This window comes from Neovison vison, chromosome 4, assembly GCF_020171115.1.
Source record: "Neovison vison isolate M4711 chromosome 4, ASM_NN_V1, whole genome shotgun sequence".
Lineage (NCBI taxonomy): Eukaryota > Metazoa > Chordata > Mammalia > Carnivora > Mustelidae > Neogale > Neogale vison.
Genome location: NC_058094.1, coordinates 219658147 through 219672623, shown reverse-complemented (window position 1 = coordinate 219672623; position 14477 = coordinate 219658147). Strand labels below are relative to the sequence as shown.

The 14477-nt window shown below is 54.4% G+C and overlaps 1 protein-coding gene across 4 annotated transcripts; it reads left to right on the top strand.

The window, feature by feature from the left end:
• Positions 1–341: 341 nt before the first annotated feature.
• Positions 342–14390, top strand: TRPV6 (transient receptor potential cation channel subfamily V member 6). 4 transcript variants are annotated; one of them, XM_044246755.1, is made up of 16 exons: positions 345–470; positions 579–733; positions 7841–7938; positions 8084–8275; positions 8585–8722; positions 9013–9111; positions 9257–9432; positions 9823–9969; positions 10054–10266; positions 10704–10790; positions 10890–10966; positions 11209–11374; positions 11728–11794; positions 12177–12445; positions 13460–13566; positions 13846–14390. In XM_044246755.1, the coding sequence occupies exons 2-16, from the start codon at positions 606–608 to the stop codon at positions 14123–14125; spliced, it is 2244 nt and encodes a 747-aa protein (XP_044102690.1). In that variant the 5' UTR covers positions 345–470; positions 579–605; the 3' UTR covers positions 14126–14390. The 4 variants fall into 4 exon arrangements, with proteins under 4 accessions (XP_044102689.1, XP_044102690.1, XP_044102691.1 ...); XM_044246756.1 differs by having other exon boundaries at positions 346–470; positions 8084–8206; XM_044246754.1 differs by having other exon boundaries at positions 342–470; positions 8084–8206; positions 8590–9111.
• The last annotated feature ends 87 nt before the right edge of the window (positions 14391–14477 follow it).

Below are 14477 nucleotides of genomic sequence, written 5' to 3'. Positions count from 1 at the left end.
TGGGATAGAGGTGGGCTCTCCCCACTCCCCAGGGGGCCCCTCAATCCCCAAGGCCCAGCCAACTGGCTTCCCCTCCTGGCCCACATTCAATCTCTCAGGCTAGTCTGACCTGTCCAGGTCTTTCTATAAAAGGTCATCAGGTGTCCCAAAGTCCAAAGGAGGCCTCTCCAATCTTTGAAGGCCTCCCCTTTCTGGACTGGCCTGGGGGCAGGGAGAGAGACCCAGGCGGGGAAGGGGTTTAAGCCAGGCCACAGCTGGAAGGCCGGCCTGCTGGCCTGTCTCTTTAAATCTCAGGTAATTTGGGAGGAGGGAGGGAGTGTCTGCACAGCTCAGGCTCACTCCCAGGAGGAGCTCCTGAGGAGGAGCCAGCCCCAGCGAGGGAGTCTCGGTTTTGCCAAGTGTAGGAACCTCCGAGCGAGCGCTCAGCACTCTGGCTCAGGCCTCAGGGAGACTCTGCAGGGACCCGGGAGGTAGGAGACTAGGAGACGGGACCTCTCCAGGGAGAGGGCAGGCCGGCCCTTGGGGGAGCTGATGTGGCCCCAAGGCTGAGTCCTGTCGGGGTCTGGCCTTGGCCTCAGCCCCCCAAGGAGCCGGCCCTACACTCTATGGGGTTGCCGTTGCCCAAGGAGAAGGGGCTCATTCTCTGCCTGTGGAGAAAATTCTGTAGATGGTTCCAGAGACAGGAGTCGTGGGCTCAGAGCCGAGATGAGCAGAACCTGCAGCAGCAGAAGAGGTAAGCTTCAGTCTGCTTCCTCTGCACCCCCAGATATGCCCCTTACCCCTTTCCCCCTACCCTTCCTTCCCCCCAACCCCCCACTCTCTCAGTCTTCTTTGACACAGACTGTACTTCCAGGCCTGGCTCCTTGAGATTATTTTGTCTCAAAGGTCTTGGCCTCTGGGGCTAGAGCTCCCTAGGATGCCAGGTGGGAGGGGAGGGCGCTGGCCCTGACACAGGTGCCCACTATCTTTAAGCTCCTATTCAATTATGTAAGCTTCTTGTACTTCCCTAAAGGCCAGCGACCTTGCTGGGCTTTGGAAAGATAATGGCATCATGGACCCACCACCCTGGGGGAGCTAGTGGGTCAGGACAGTGCCTGAATTCTCTACTCCCTGCTCCTAGAGCAGTCTCTCCTACAGAAACATGCACCGCATACATGTACGCATAGGGGAGTGGATGACTCGGGCAGGAAGGAACTGCAGACATTAGTAACCACAGGAGACAAAGTGTGACTGTGGTTGTCACTGCGGTGCATTATCACCGTCATCAGCCGTTGCCCAGGGCCCTGCTGAATGCCAGGCATGGGGGGGGTGGTCACGGAGCTGAACAAAGCAGGGACCCAGCCCTGGGGTCCATGAGGGGAAGGGTGTGGGTCCAGTACCAGGGTGCTTGCCCACTCTCTCATTTGGGCTAAGCAACATGAGAGGCTTTAAAGTTTGACCCCCAAGAATATTGCACCTGTTGCCTCCAGCCCCTGAAACATCCCTAAACTCTGATGTCTGCCCCCAACTCCCTCCAGGAAGGAAGAGGAGAGGAGAAAGCTTGAGTCTGTCTCCACAGGAGATGGCCTCTCCAAAGACTCCCCGGGCCTCCCCACCCAAGAGCTGGCATGCTAGCAGGAAGTGCTCCTGTCCTGGTGTTCCCCCGGGGTCCCTAACAAGGCAGATAATACATCCAATTCATAGAAGAAAGCCCAAGGATTTTGAAAGCTTTTGTATCTGAGGGTCTTGCTCCATCTCCGAGAGCGGAGGCCTGCCTGAGCCTGACTGGGAGTGGCTGTGTTTCTTCTCCCTTTGCCCCAGGATTCTGGGCTGGGGGCGTGCTCCTTTCCAAGCTCTGGCTTTCCCGACTCTCACACCAGCCACCCACTTCTCTCCCCCCAGGCCTGGGAAAGTGGGGGCTGAGTGCATGTCTGGCTGATGACATCTTTCAGCACAGAAGGGCACTGTTGTTGGAGAAGAGGCCATCCCTGGTTCCTTCTACTCCTCCCTTCCCACTCAGGACCCTGGGGCTGGGGGAGCTAGACACAGAGCCCAGAAAGGCCTGGGGCTTGGTAGGGGCGGCAGAGCTGCCCAGTGTGCCAGCAAGGCAAAAACCAAGTGAAGGACCACAGCCTGGCTGCTTCCACTCGTCTTTTCTGCCCCTATCCCTTCCCCAGACCATTGAGTGGGCCTCCTCCAGGAGCGTTGGTCCAGGAAGGCCTGATGTTGCCACTTGCAGGGTTCCCCTCCTTTCCTGATCTCTCTGTCTGGTTCCACAGTTTCTTGGCCTTCTCCTTCCCCCTCCCTCCAGAGCCTGGAGTATTGACTCCCTGCCCGGTGGGAACTCCCAGGAAGGACACGGAAATGGCCAGAAAAGGAAGTATCCTAGGCTGTGCAGTGAGTGGCCTTAGGGAAGATTTGCAAACAACTAGATAAATAGAGGGCCGTCTAGGTGAGGACGGTACTGACAGGCAAGGAGGCAGGCTGATGGCAGAAGGCAGCAGACAACGTAAGGAGTACCTACCTCACCTTCTATAACCCCAAATATATGGGAGGAAGGGCCTGTTCTCCCTTGGGGGACAAGGCAGGCCCAGCGTGAGCAAGTGATGAAGTCAGAATTTGTGCCAACAGCTCAGGCGGCCTCTTGGTTGGGGTATCCGGGGCAGGGGGTGGACCACAGTCCAGTGAGAAGGGAAGGCTTTATGGTCTCTCCAGGATGGTCAGGAGCCCCGCAGCCCTCTCTCTCTCTAGCAGATGTGTCTTGAGTTTAATCTCCCTACCACCTCTGCTTAAATCCACATTGCCGGACCCAAGCTGAAATTACCTTTCTCCCATTTCTTCTTCCTCTCTCCCTGGACCTTGAATTGTCTTATTTCCTGAGATAAAATGTATTAACTACTTTGTGAGCATAAAGCATTCTGCTAGATTTGCAGAAAGTGAACGTGATGATGGTGCTCTCAGGCAAAATGCCCCAGTATGCATCTCCTTGGGTGACAGGTGCACTTGGGGGGTGTCCTAACCAAGAAGGGTTTAAGCAGGTGTCATGCGTGCACAGAGGAGGATGCTGCGGTATCTGCTTCTGCCTGGTGTGGGGTATGCTGGCTAGCTCCCAGAGGCTCACACCTGACCCCGTTGCTGGAAACGTCTCCCTCCCTCTGGGTAGTGAGAAGGCTGTGATGATCCCTGGAAGTTCTTCTCTGTTGGGCACATACATGTATGTGAAGTGATGTGTCTGGAAAAATAAGCGCTGGGGCTCTCCAGGCTATCGGGACTCTGCGCCTCAGTAAACACACACAGGTACATCCTTGCAGGCACACGAGCTCCAACTGCAGCACGGAGAAGGGTGGCCCAACTCCAAGTCTGCAAATAACCACTTTCCCCCTGAGCTCTGGCTTCCTCATCTAGTCACCAAGAACCCAAGCTGAGGGGAAGTGGCCCATGAGTGGCCAGTGCGTGCCTCCTCCCCACACAGGACTGCCCTCTCCCGCATCTGTGGTCACAGTTCTGGGCTGACCCCCTTCCCCTGAGAAAGGTTGGTAAGAGCCATAAAACTAGAAGAACCACATAATTGAGTGGTGAGAGCCCGAGGCTAGGTTCTTGGCGAAGCTTTCTGCGTGTTAACTCTGCGAGATCGCCTCACAGCAATTTGGTTGTGCTGCCTCAGTTTCCTTTTCTGAAAAACAAATCATTCGGCCTGTGTCACGGGGCTGTCAGGAGCATAATAAGGGAGATGCTGCTTTGGAAGCTGAAAAGCACATTTAAGAAATGAGATATACTGTGATAAAAACCATGGTAGTCTAAAGGCAACACCCTGTGTTGGCAGGAGTTTGGGGGGCTGCGTACCTCCTCTTCTCAGAGCTGTATCCACCCGGGAACTTGTAACTGAGCTCCCAAATGGCGTTTGCCTTCCCCTTCCCAAATGTTACGCTTGTCGGAGGGGATGCCCATGGACACAGCCCCCTGGGCCTCTCGGCCCTCTCCAAAGCCCATCAACCCAGAGAACAGGGACAGAGAAATGGCTGAGCAGGGTCCGGTCCTAGCTCTGCCTCTGACTTGTTTAGGTCACGTGGGGGACTCCAGGCCTCTCTCTACATCTGGGACGTGAACAGATAGACCTGATGTCTAGCAACTTCCTAGCTCTAAAATTCTGATTTGAATTCTCCTTCCAGGCACTCTGAATTCTGTCTTATTTCCAGCAACCAAATAGAAAACTTTGCTCATGTGCATGTAGACATGTACACATCCGTGTACACATCCGTAAGGAGGAGGAGGAGAAGAGGGGACGGAGTGCAGGGAACAGGGAGAGAGGAAAGGAGAGACACTCGTGGCCCAGAGGAAACTTCAGGGGGGAGGATCAGAGATTTGTGTTCTGGAAAAAAAAATGGGTAAGGGTTTGCAGTACAATTTTCACCAGTCTAACATTAAACTAAACCGTTCAATTTGATAATTAATGGTCAGGCAAAATTAAAACATTCTACTTCCTGAAAACAGCTTCCACACTGCTCTAATTTCAGATTTCCTCTGTAATTTCCTTTTGCTACTCAATCCGTAGAGAGCTCAAAAGGCTTTCCCTTTTTGTTTCTCTCTTAGTTAAATATTTAATGATTTGTAAGAAAACACACATAGAGAATTTCTCGTTCCTTTTAATGTGAAGAATCCCCAGATGGTTTATGAGTAATTCTACCTGTAGCTCAGAGTTTCCCTACCTTGGCAGGGTGGACATGCTGGACAGAATCATTCTCTGTTAGAGGAGACCGACCTGCATAAGATGCTTCTTAATAGCATCCCCACCGGAGGCCGTGAGCACCCCTCTGTCCCACGCCCATTGTGACAACCAAAAATGTCTCTAGACTTTGCCAAATTCCTTGGGGTGGGGAAAGGGGCTCAGCCCTGGTTGAGAGCCACAGCTCTAACCCACTATTTGTGAGTAAGAGGTCTGGCAGTAACGTGAAGTATTCTACTAAATGAAGTCAAATTTTCCCCTGGAAGGGAACGAGTATCATTCAACCATTCAAACCAGAACATATTTTTATCAGTATCTCCTCTTCTTGGTCTAGGGAGGTGTGTAGCAGAGACCTGCTGAAGATGCATAAATTTTGCTCTAGATCTAAACTTCTATGCTGGGTTGCTATGGTAGAAACTACTTGTATCTCAGGCATGGGAGTCTTTGGCTGGGTCTGCTCTTGACCTTTTTCTATGGGTCCCAGGAGTAGTCAGGTGTTGGAGGGGGTCAGCGTGGCTGCTGAGAATGTGACAGAGGGCTTTCTCTGCTGTCCCCTTGTGGCCCTCTGATGCCATTGCAAGTAATTGCTCCAATCCCTCAGAACCATTTCTACGCTGCCCCCTTTTTTGCTGGATTCTGGAGTTTGCTGCCCAGAAGAGAGCAGTTCTCTACACACTTTGCTGGGTTGGGCCATAAGGTGATTCTTCACTTTACCTGGGGTTTCCAGATAAAGTACAGGACATGGAGTTAAATCTGAATTTCATATAAATGATGAATAAGCTGTTGTTATAAGTATGTCCGGATATCACATGGGACATAGTTATATTAAACAGTTATCGCTTGTATAACCAAAATTAAAATTTAATGGAGCATCCTGAATTTTTGTTTGGCAAGCTCAGATGGACAATAACTCCTTGTTCCCCAGGTCCCAAGGGCAGCAAGGAAAAGAGCACGTAGCAGTGGACACTTTGGGGGACATTTGTGGACTTCAGAGTTGTGTAGGGACCAAAAGGGGTGTCTGTAGTCTGGCGACCAACTAGCCTCCCCACTCGTATGTTAGGAAGCAGGGAGTAGAATTCCGCACTTGGGTCAGAAGCCCCTTTGGATCCTTTTTTAATTTTGCCATTAGCTTTAGTCCAAATAGAGCATAAAGGCAGAAGCTGATTGAGGGAGGGCAGTGGAAGGATATAAAGATGAGAAAGAGACTGACTTCTGCCCTTAAGCAACCCTATTATAGAGGAAGAGACAGTATAATCATAACACAGTGAAAGATGCAAAAATAAAGGGCCAGAGGATAGCACAGAAAACTCCCTGGTGTGTGTGTGTGTGTGTGTGTGTGTGTGTGTGTGTGCTGGGGGGTAGAGCTGGTTCTCGAACATTTTTAAAGAAGGGGTTTGGGCAAATCGTCGGAAAGACGGCGGCGGTGGTAAAGGGGGTGTAGAAAATTTGCTTTGCAGCTGTGTTTGTATATCGAGCATACTGGTTTTTACTTAGATTATTTGTTTGCCTAAGGTTGGCTTCGGGGATGGCCAATGGATACAATAAGGAGGGCCAGTAAGGCCAGACTACCTTCTGGCACTGCTATAAATTCACTCGTTCTGCAGCTAGTGGGAGAGCGTCTATCACATGCGAAACACGTTCCTAGGCATTAGGGTCACAGAACAGACAATGAACACGGCGAGATGGAGGCCCTGGGTTCCAGGTGGAAGTAGCTTGTGGCAGAGGCATCAGGAGAATAGGGTGTTCTGGGGCAGTGAGGACAGAACATCAGGTGTGAGGAGTGAATGGGGGAGGAGAGAGTGGAAAGGCAGGTGCACAGAGGCTAAAAAGGACCTCTGTGTTCCTTCTCTGTGAGCGTTGAAGGCAGATTTCCAAGCCATGATGGTACTGCCATTTAGAGGGGGCACCATGGCAACATGGGTAAGGATGGATCGGGGGTAAAGAGTGCATAGGGAAACTGTAGTTGGAATATTTTGCTCATGAGGGGCAGAATAGAGAATGAAGACATGAATTGATGAGGGTCAACAGGGACAAGGAGGTTGGGATCGAGTGGGGACAGAGCACTCAATGTTGAATTGACACGACCTGGTGACTGTCCATATGGCATGGGGGGTGGGGAGCTGGGGCCCACATCTGGGGAGATGTGAGTCTTGTGCTCATTCCTCCTCTCCTGGCCACCTCCCCCACCACCATCCCAGCTCTTGAAGTTGATTTCCTGCCACTAGTCGTCCGTGTGTGAGCTCCCATTCCCATAGTGGGCCATCGATGGCTAAATGGTGTTATTTCATTTAGCTCCCATGGAAAGACCATGACCTTGGGCCAAGAGAGAAATTGAATAAAGGGGGCCCCATTGGTCTTAGTTGGGCTAAATTGTGATTATAATCTAGGTTTTTAGTTCATTGTAGGAATAAAGCTCAAGAGAGGATCTGGTGAGTCAGAGAAGATTAGAGAAGATGATTTTTTTTTCTTTGCCTTACACAAGGGAGAAGCAGACAGGAGTAGGAAGAGAGTATACTCTGACTTAAGGGTCAGAACAAAAAGGTCCACTGTTGCTTTCTGATGGAGCTCTGAGGATGCTGTTGTCAGGAGGAAAGCGCCGGCAACAAGTGGCTTTGCCGGGAAGGTCTAGAAAGGAGAGCATCACACCACTGGAGGAAATCTGCTAGCCTCTGCATGTTGACTTCCTTCCCAAACATGAGGGAGGAATTCCTTGTACCCTTAGTCCATGAAAACAAGGCTTATCTTGGGGGATAATCACAGGGCACTTAGTGAAGCTAAACAGGGCTGCTCCAGAGGTCAGTAGGTCAGGAGGCGAGTGAGTACTTAAGTAAAGCTCCTCCCCTCCATGCCTGATACGCAGATAACACATTCACACACATTCTGGTCCCAGCACCCAGGGGACAGGAAACCAGTACTGATGCTCCACAAACGGAAAGGGGGGAAAGTTGCTTCGAGGGTAACTAACTAGTCGAGAGAAAAAATCAGACAGGGCTTGGCACCCAATTGCCTCACTTCCCTGGATCAAGGTCAATACTGCTGAGGTGCATGGTTTGTACGTGAAGGAGCCAAGACATCTCCCTTCGCTGCACAACTGGGCATGCTCATCATGGCCACCTTTCTGATTCCTTTCCTTTATAGGATCTGGGAGTCTCCTCTCCTTCTAGCGGCCAAGGAAAACAATGTGCAGGCTCTCAACAAGCTACTCAAGTACGAGGCCTGTGACATGCACCAGAGAGGTAAGAGGCAGAGCCTTCAGCACCGGTACCCACACATGAGGTTCCCGGTGTAGCCCAGACCTTCTGCCCTTGGCCGCTACGTCCCTATTGTCACCATCCCCCTGCTCCGCAGAAGCCGCATGACTCTTCCTTCTGTCAATCCCAGGAGCCATGGGGGAGACGGCACTGCACATAGCAGCCCTCTATGACAACCTGGAGGCAGCCATTGTGCTGATGGAGGCCGCCCCCGAGCTGGTCTTCGAGCCCATGACATCCAAGCTGTATGAGGGTGAGGAGTCAAGGGGCCCAGGACGGAGGGAAGGGGTGACCTGCTGGATATTTCAAGTCAGTCTCTGTGGTGGGTAATTTGGGGAAACCGAAGAGGGAGTCTGAGACCCCTAGTTTTCATGCTTCTCTCCATCTCCCTTTTTTCTCATCGTCCTCACTGTGCGACATGAGAGCACCAGCCCCCTGAAATGCAAGGGGGCTAGAGTGGGAAGAGAAGCTAGCAGCTGGCTTCCCTGGGGACCCTGCCAGGCCAAGGACTCCCCCCCCCCACACACACACCTTGGGCTGCCCTGATGAGGAGGACAGGGTGTAGATAAGGGAGGGGACCCCTGCAGGATCCTGGGGACAGACCCCATGACTGAGAGCTCTCTCTGGCCAGGTCAGACTGCACTGCACATAGCCATCGTGAATCAGAACGTGAACTTGGTGCGAACCCTGCTTGCCCATGGGGCCAGCGTCTCTGCAAGAGCGACAGGCACAGCTTTCCGCCGCAGCCCCCGCAACCTCATCTACTTTGGTGGGAGCAGGGCCAGGGCTGGGAGGAAGGGGGAGTGGGGAGGTGGGCAAGAGCCAAGGGAGGGAGGCTGAGGAGGGCTCCAACCCCGGGGAAAGCTGGAAGGGGTCAGACATACAAGGGCTTAAGGCCAGAGCCAGTTCTCCCCATGGCACTTGCTCCATCCCTGCCTCTGGTTCTGCTGACAAGTGTCACCAAGCCCAGAGCTCAGATGTGGGGGGAAGGAGGCAGTCGCTCAGGGACACTGCCCATCCCTTTGGGCACTCATGCCATGGAGCCCTCTGTGTCCGCAGGGGAGCACCCTTTGTCTTTTGCTGCCTGCGTGGGCAGTGAGGAGATCGTGCGGCTGCTCATTGAGCATGGAGCCGACATCCGGGCCCAGGACTCCCTGGGTAAGAGCTGGGGTGAGGAGGGGAGCTGGGATGCTGGGGGCTGGGAGGGCAGGGACCTGGACAGCCCCCAGGCCTGTCTCGGGGTGAGCAGGGGAACACCAGGGCCTTTGGTGCAATGGCCATGCGACACCTGTGTCCCCCGCAGGAAACACCGTGTTGCACATCCTCATCCTCCAGCCCAACAAGACCTTTGCCTGCCAAATGTACAACCTGCTGCTGTCCTACGATGGGTGCAGGGACCACCTGCAGTCCCTGGACCTCGTGCCCAATCACCAGGGCCTCACCCCCTTCAAGCTGGCCGGCGTGGAGGGCAACACTGTGGTGAGGGACGCTCGCTCCCTGGGCCCTGTGGCCTCCTTCTAAAGACCCTTCCTCCCAAGCCCCCCACCGGGCACAGTCCCTTACTCCCAACTCCGTGGCTAAATGCTCGGCCCCAGGCTTCCCTGATCCAGAGCCTGGAGAAGGGCACTCTAGAATACCTGCTCTGGTGACCCCAAGTGCTGTTCCCTTGGCCTGTCCTCTTCTTTGCGATCTTGAGAGGGTTGGTGGGAAAGAGGGAGAAGCAGAAGCCAAAGGAGGTTCACGCAGCAGAGGCGTGGGGCTCGCTGACTGCCCGTCAGTGCCCAGGAGCCCGCCGCAGCCCTCTGGGAGGTGTGGTTCCCGTGGCCGCTCCTCACGCTGACCCTCTGACTCACCGCCGTGTCCCCCCAGATGTTCCAGCACCTGATGCAGAAGCGGAAGCACATCCAGTGGACGTACGGGCCGCTGACCTCCACTCTCTATGACCTCACGGAGATCGACTCCTCCGGGGACGAGCAGTCCCTGCTGGAACTTATCGTCACCACCAAGAAGCGGGAGGTATGGGTCGTTGGGTGGGAAAGAGCCGGGGTGGGGTGGAGTCGGGGTCTCCGAGCTGCTTGCTCTGTTTTCCTTCTGCTGAAGGCTCGCCAGATCCTGGACCAGACACCTGTGAAGGAGCTGGTGAGCCTCAAGTGGAAGAGATACGGGCGGCCGTACTTCTGCGTGCTGGGTGCCATCTACCTGATCTACATCATCTGCTTCACCATGTGCTGCGTCTACCGCCCCCTCAAGCCCAGGACCAATAACCACACGGGTCCCCGCGACAACACCCTCCTACAGCAGAAGCTGCTTCAGGTGACGCCCCAGGAGCAGCTGAGCTTCCAGGCGGGATCCACTGTCCACCCTTTCTCAGAACCTCATCTCGTTCCTGCTGGACAACCCCCATTTCTCCCTGCGCCCAGCTCTCAAATACGTAGGCACAGACATGGGGCTCCCAGGTGACTCAGTCCGTTAAGAGGCTGCCTTTGGCTCAGGTCATGATCCTGGGGTCCTGGGATCAAGACCCCAGACAATCTTCCTGCTCAGCAGAGAGCCTGCTTCTCTCTCTCCCTCGGCCTGCCGCCTTGCCTACTTGTGTTCTCTCTCTGTCAAATAAATAAATGAACTCTTAAAAAAAAAAAAAAGAATCTGACAGGGCTGATGACCCTACCCAGGGAAACTGATTTGTGCCCAGGAGTGGGCAGGGTGGCTGTATGGAGACCCTGACTGTCCTGACCATGTTTCCCTCTTAGGAGGCCTACGTGACCCCGGAGGATGACATCCGCCTGGTGGGGGAGCTGGTGACCGTCATTGGAGCTGTGATCATTCTGCTCGCAGAGGTCAGGCGTGGGCAGGATCTAGGAGGAGGCTGCTTTCCCAGGGATCCGGTCTGAGCCCCAGGCTACAAGTGCCTTTGTGTCTTCCTGGCCCCTCTCCAGATTCCAGACATCTTCAGGGTGGGGGTCACTCGCTTCTTTGGACAGACGATCCTTGGGGGGCCGTTTCACGTCCTCATGTGAGTCTCCCTTCTCTCCCCCTTTCTCTGCCCTTCCCTCACTCCCTGGATCCTGACCCCTGGACAATCCCTGGAGAAAACTGAGAAGCCTTCTCCAGTGATGAGTGTGGCCCTGTGTATTGAACTTGCAAAGGCCAAATCTGAGTGTGTGGGTTTTGCCTCCCTCAGCCACTCTTGCTCTTGTGTCCCAGGATAATCCCAGCCTCCTCTCACACTCCCCTCTGTCCCCTCCACCCCCCCAGCATCACCTATGCCTGCATGGTGCTGGTAACCATGGTCATGCGGCTCATGAACGCCAACGGGGAGGTGGTGCCCATGTCCTTCGCGCTGGTGCTGGGCTGGTGCAATGTCATGTACTTCGCCCGAGGATTCCAGATGTTGGGCCCGTTCACCATCATGATCCAGAAGGTCGGTGCCTCCCTCCAAGCTTTCTCGAGAGAGGGCCTAGAGCCGCGGCTGCTGCAGACATTTTCATAAAGGACCAGATAACAGATTCGCAGGCTTTGCGAGCCACATAGGGTCTCTCCTGCATATTCTTTTCTTTTCCTCCTTCTTGTTTCCGCATTCCTTTAAAAATGTAAAAACCCTTCTCAGTTCAGAGGCTGTACCCAAACAAGCCAAGTGGATTGGGTGTGCAGCCACGGTGTCTAACCCCTGGAGGGTGGAACTGTCGGGCTTCCTGGGGAGACCTGTGAGAGGCTGCAAGGAACAACTGTCCAGGGGACCCATGTGGAGGTATTTTCCTTTTCCTCCTCCTTTAGATGATTTTTGGCGACCTGATGCGGTTCTGCTGGCTGATGGCTGTGGTCATCCTGGGCTTTGCCTCAGGTAAATCACCTGTGTGGGATGGGGCCCTCGCGGGGAGAGGTTGGAGGAGCCCAGAGAGCCCAGAATGGCTGTGGATAAACCTGGGGGAGGTGCGATGCAAGGCCAAGATACAAGGCCTGCAAGATACAATGTCCGAGGATGGAACTCGCCTTGCGGTGAGACAGAACTGGGAGTGTTATGGAGATGTGGCTCCTGGGATCGGGATAAACCATCCAGAAAACTAGGGAATCTCAGAACCTGAAGCATGGAGCCACAGAGGGCCGGGTGTGGATGCCCGGTGGAGATGAGGGAAGTGGGACTGAATTGGGCAGCAAAGAGCTGGTCGTGGTCCAGTCACGTATGTGGTTGCCATGGTAACCCTCCATCCCCTTGGGTGGAGCAGCCTTCTATATCATCTTCCAGACAGAGGACCCCGACGAGCTGGGCCACTTCTACGACTACCCCATGGCACTGTTCAGCACTTTCGAGCTGTTCCTCACGGTCATCGACGGGCCTGCCAACTATGACGTGGATCTGCCCTTCATGTACAGCATCACCTACGCTGCCTTCGCCATCATCGCCACACTGCTCATGCTCAACCTCCTCATCGCCATGATGGGTGACACTCACTGGCGGGTGGCCCATGAGCGGGATGAGCTCTGGAGGGCGCAGGTGAGCCCCCTGGTGGCTGGGAGGATTCGTGCAGGTCGTTCCCTCCCACCCAGGGGCTGGGGCCAGCTCACATAGAAGCAGGAGATTTTGACCCGACACGTGTCTCCACGGTCACTGTACAGTACACAGAATAACACAGAGCGTCCAGAAGCACTGGACTGGCACTACTGGGGCAGTACTTGGATGGCCGGAAAGAATTATTCATAGTTCTCTTGAAAATTAAAACCTCAGGCTTTTCTAGAAGAGTCCACAAGAAATCAGCCAACAAGAAATAAAGCTAATGGAGACTAAAAGTGCATTTAGTGAATTAGTCTGTAAAATCTGACCCAGAAAAATTGGACTGTTTTTTTAAAAAAAATGCTATGAAAACTTCCCACAGTAACAGAAGTAATCTTCAGTAGGATCATTGTGATAGAGCCAGAAGACCGTTCAAATGAATCAAATCATTTGAAAAGATACTTTAGAAAATAATTTCTCTCAACAGAATTAAAAATGAACATCCCCCAAATTGAATGGCACTTAGCTGTGCTGTGTAGGAAACGCAGTTAAAAGGCCCTAAATTGGCTAAATGGGGTTTGCTCAAGAAAATATGTTTTCCATGCAAATGTATTGATATTAGATTTCTCGGTAAGATATTAGCAGTTTTAAATGGACTTTACGTCTATAGGATCAAAATATCCCGTGGTACTAAGCATCCCTTTCTCTTTGCTTTGCCTTCCTTCCTGTCTCCTTGGACGGAGGTCTCTCGGCCTCCTGCAGGATCAGCATGGAGGTCAGGTCATGGGGCAGAGAATTGCGGGGCTCATGTTCCATTGACTCTGTCCCACAGCAGTGGGTCAGTCCAGCTGACACCACCCACCCCCAGCTCAGGGGTGTCGTCTGTCCCTTCTTGGAGACAGAGCTCCTGTGTTTCCGAGCTATCGCTTCCTCCGCCCGGCGCCCTTTCCTCTCCTCACCCTTCTATCTTTCAGTCTGCACCCAGCCTCTGCGGGCCCCTTCTGTCCCCACACACAGGTGGTGGCCACCACGGTGATGCTGGAGCGGAAGCTGCCTCGCTGCCTGTGGCCTCGCTCGGGCATCTGTGGGCGCGAGTACGGGCTGGGGGACCGCTGGTTCCTGCGGTGAGTGACCCATGCGGGGCCGGGCGCCCCTCTGCTCGGACAACCTCCTGCTCCCAGGGTCCCCGTGTGGGCTGCCCGCTCGCCCGATGACCTGTGTTGACCTAAGGGTCCCACACTGGATCCCTGCTGCTAAGGCGGGGGGTGCCGGGGTAGGGTGCGCACCAGCTGCACAGGAAGGAACAGGCCAGTTATGGCAGGAGGCAGTGAGCCCAGGACACAGACCAGGTCTGGGACCAGCCCTTCCATCCTGGCTGTCCCTCACAGCCTCCTTCTCCACAGGGTGGAGGACCGACAGGATCTCAACCGGCAGCGAGTGCGGCGCTACGCGCAGGCCTTCCACACCCAGGGCTCCGATGACTTGGACAAAGGCTCAGAAAAACTGCAGCTGGGCCACCCCTTTGGCCCCCACCTGTCCCTCTCTACCCCCTCCGTGTCTCGGAGTACCTCCCGCAGCAGCACCAACTGGGAGAGGCTCCGGCAAGGCACCCTGAGGAGGGAACTGAGGGGCCTGACCAACGGGGCTCTGGAAGACGGGGACGGCTGGGAGTATCAGATCTGAGCGCGCTCCATCTCGTGGCTGCTGTCCTTTTCCTGGGGCGTCCGAAGACAACACTGAGACACCCAGAGGTCTGCTCTCCCAGGTCCAGGGGGGAAGCAGAATGCAGTCTGAGGAAGGCCCGCCGGGAACAACCGCCCCAGGTCCCACTACTTGTGCAGCTCTGCGGCGAATGGAAACCAAGGAGGGAGGTGGCCCTCGCCTCACCCCGCGCACAGGGCTGGTGCCAGGGGGCACCAAGCTGAGTGGCTCTTCGGCCTTACGGAAGTACTCTGCACTGTCAGAGCAAAGCACTTTAAGGACAGGCTTGCCGTCTCTACCCCAGTGTTAACGGTGGGAAGGGGACAGCCCTTCC

Excerpts from the sequence above, each read along its gene's own strand:
- TRPV6 (XM_044246754.1), top strand. The coding sequence starts at position 606 with ATGGGGTTGCCGTTGCCCAAGGAGAAGGGGCTCATTCTCTGCCTGTGG. Across the intron at positions 8,207-8,589 it reads GACATCCAAGCTGTATGAGG|ACTGCACTGCACATAGCCAT; the intron begins GTGAGGAGTCAA and ends TGGCCAGGTCAG. Across the intron at positions 10,967-11,208 it reads GGGCCGTTTCACGTCCTCAT|CATCACCTATGCCTGCATGG; the intron begins GTGAGTCTCCCT and ends CCACCCCCCCAG.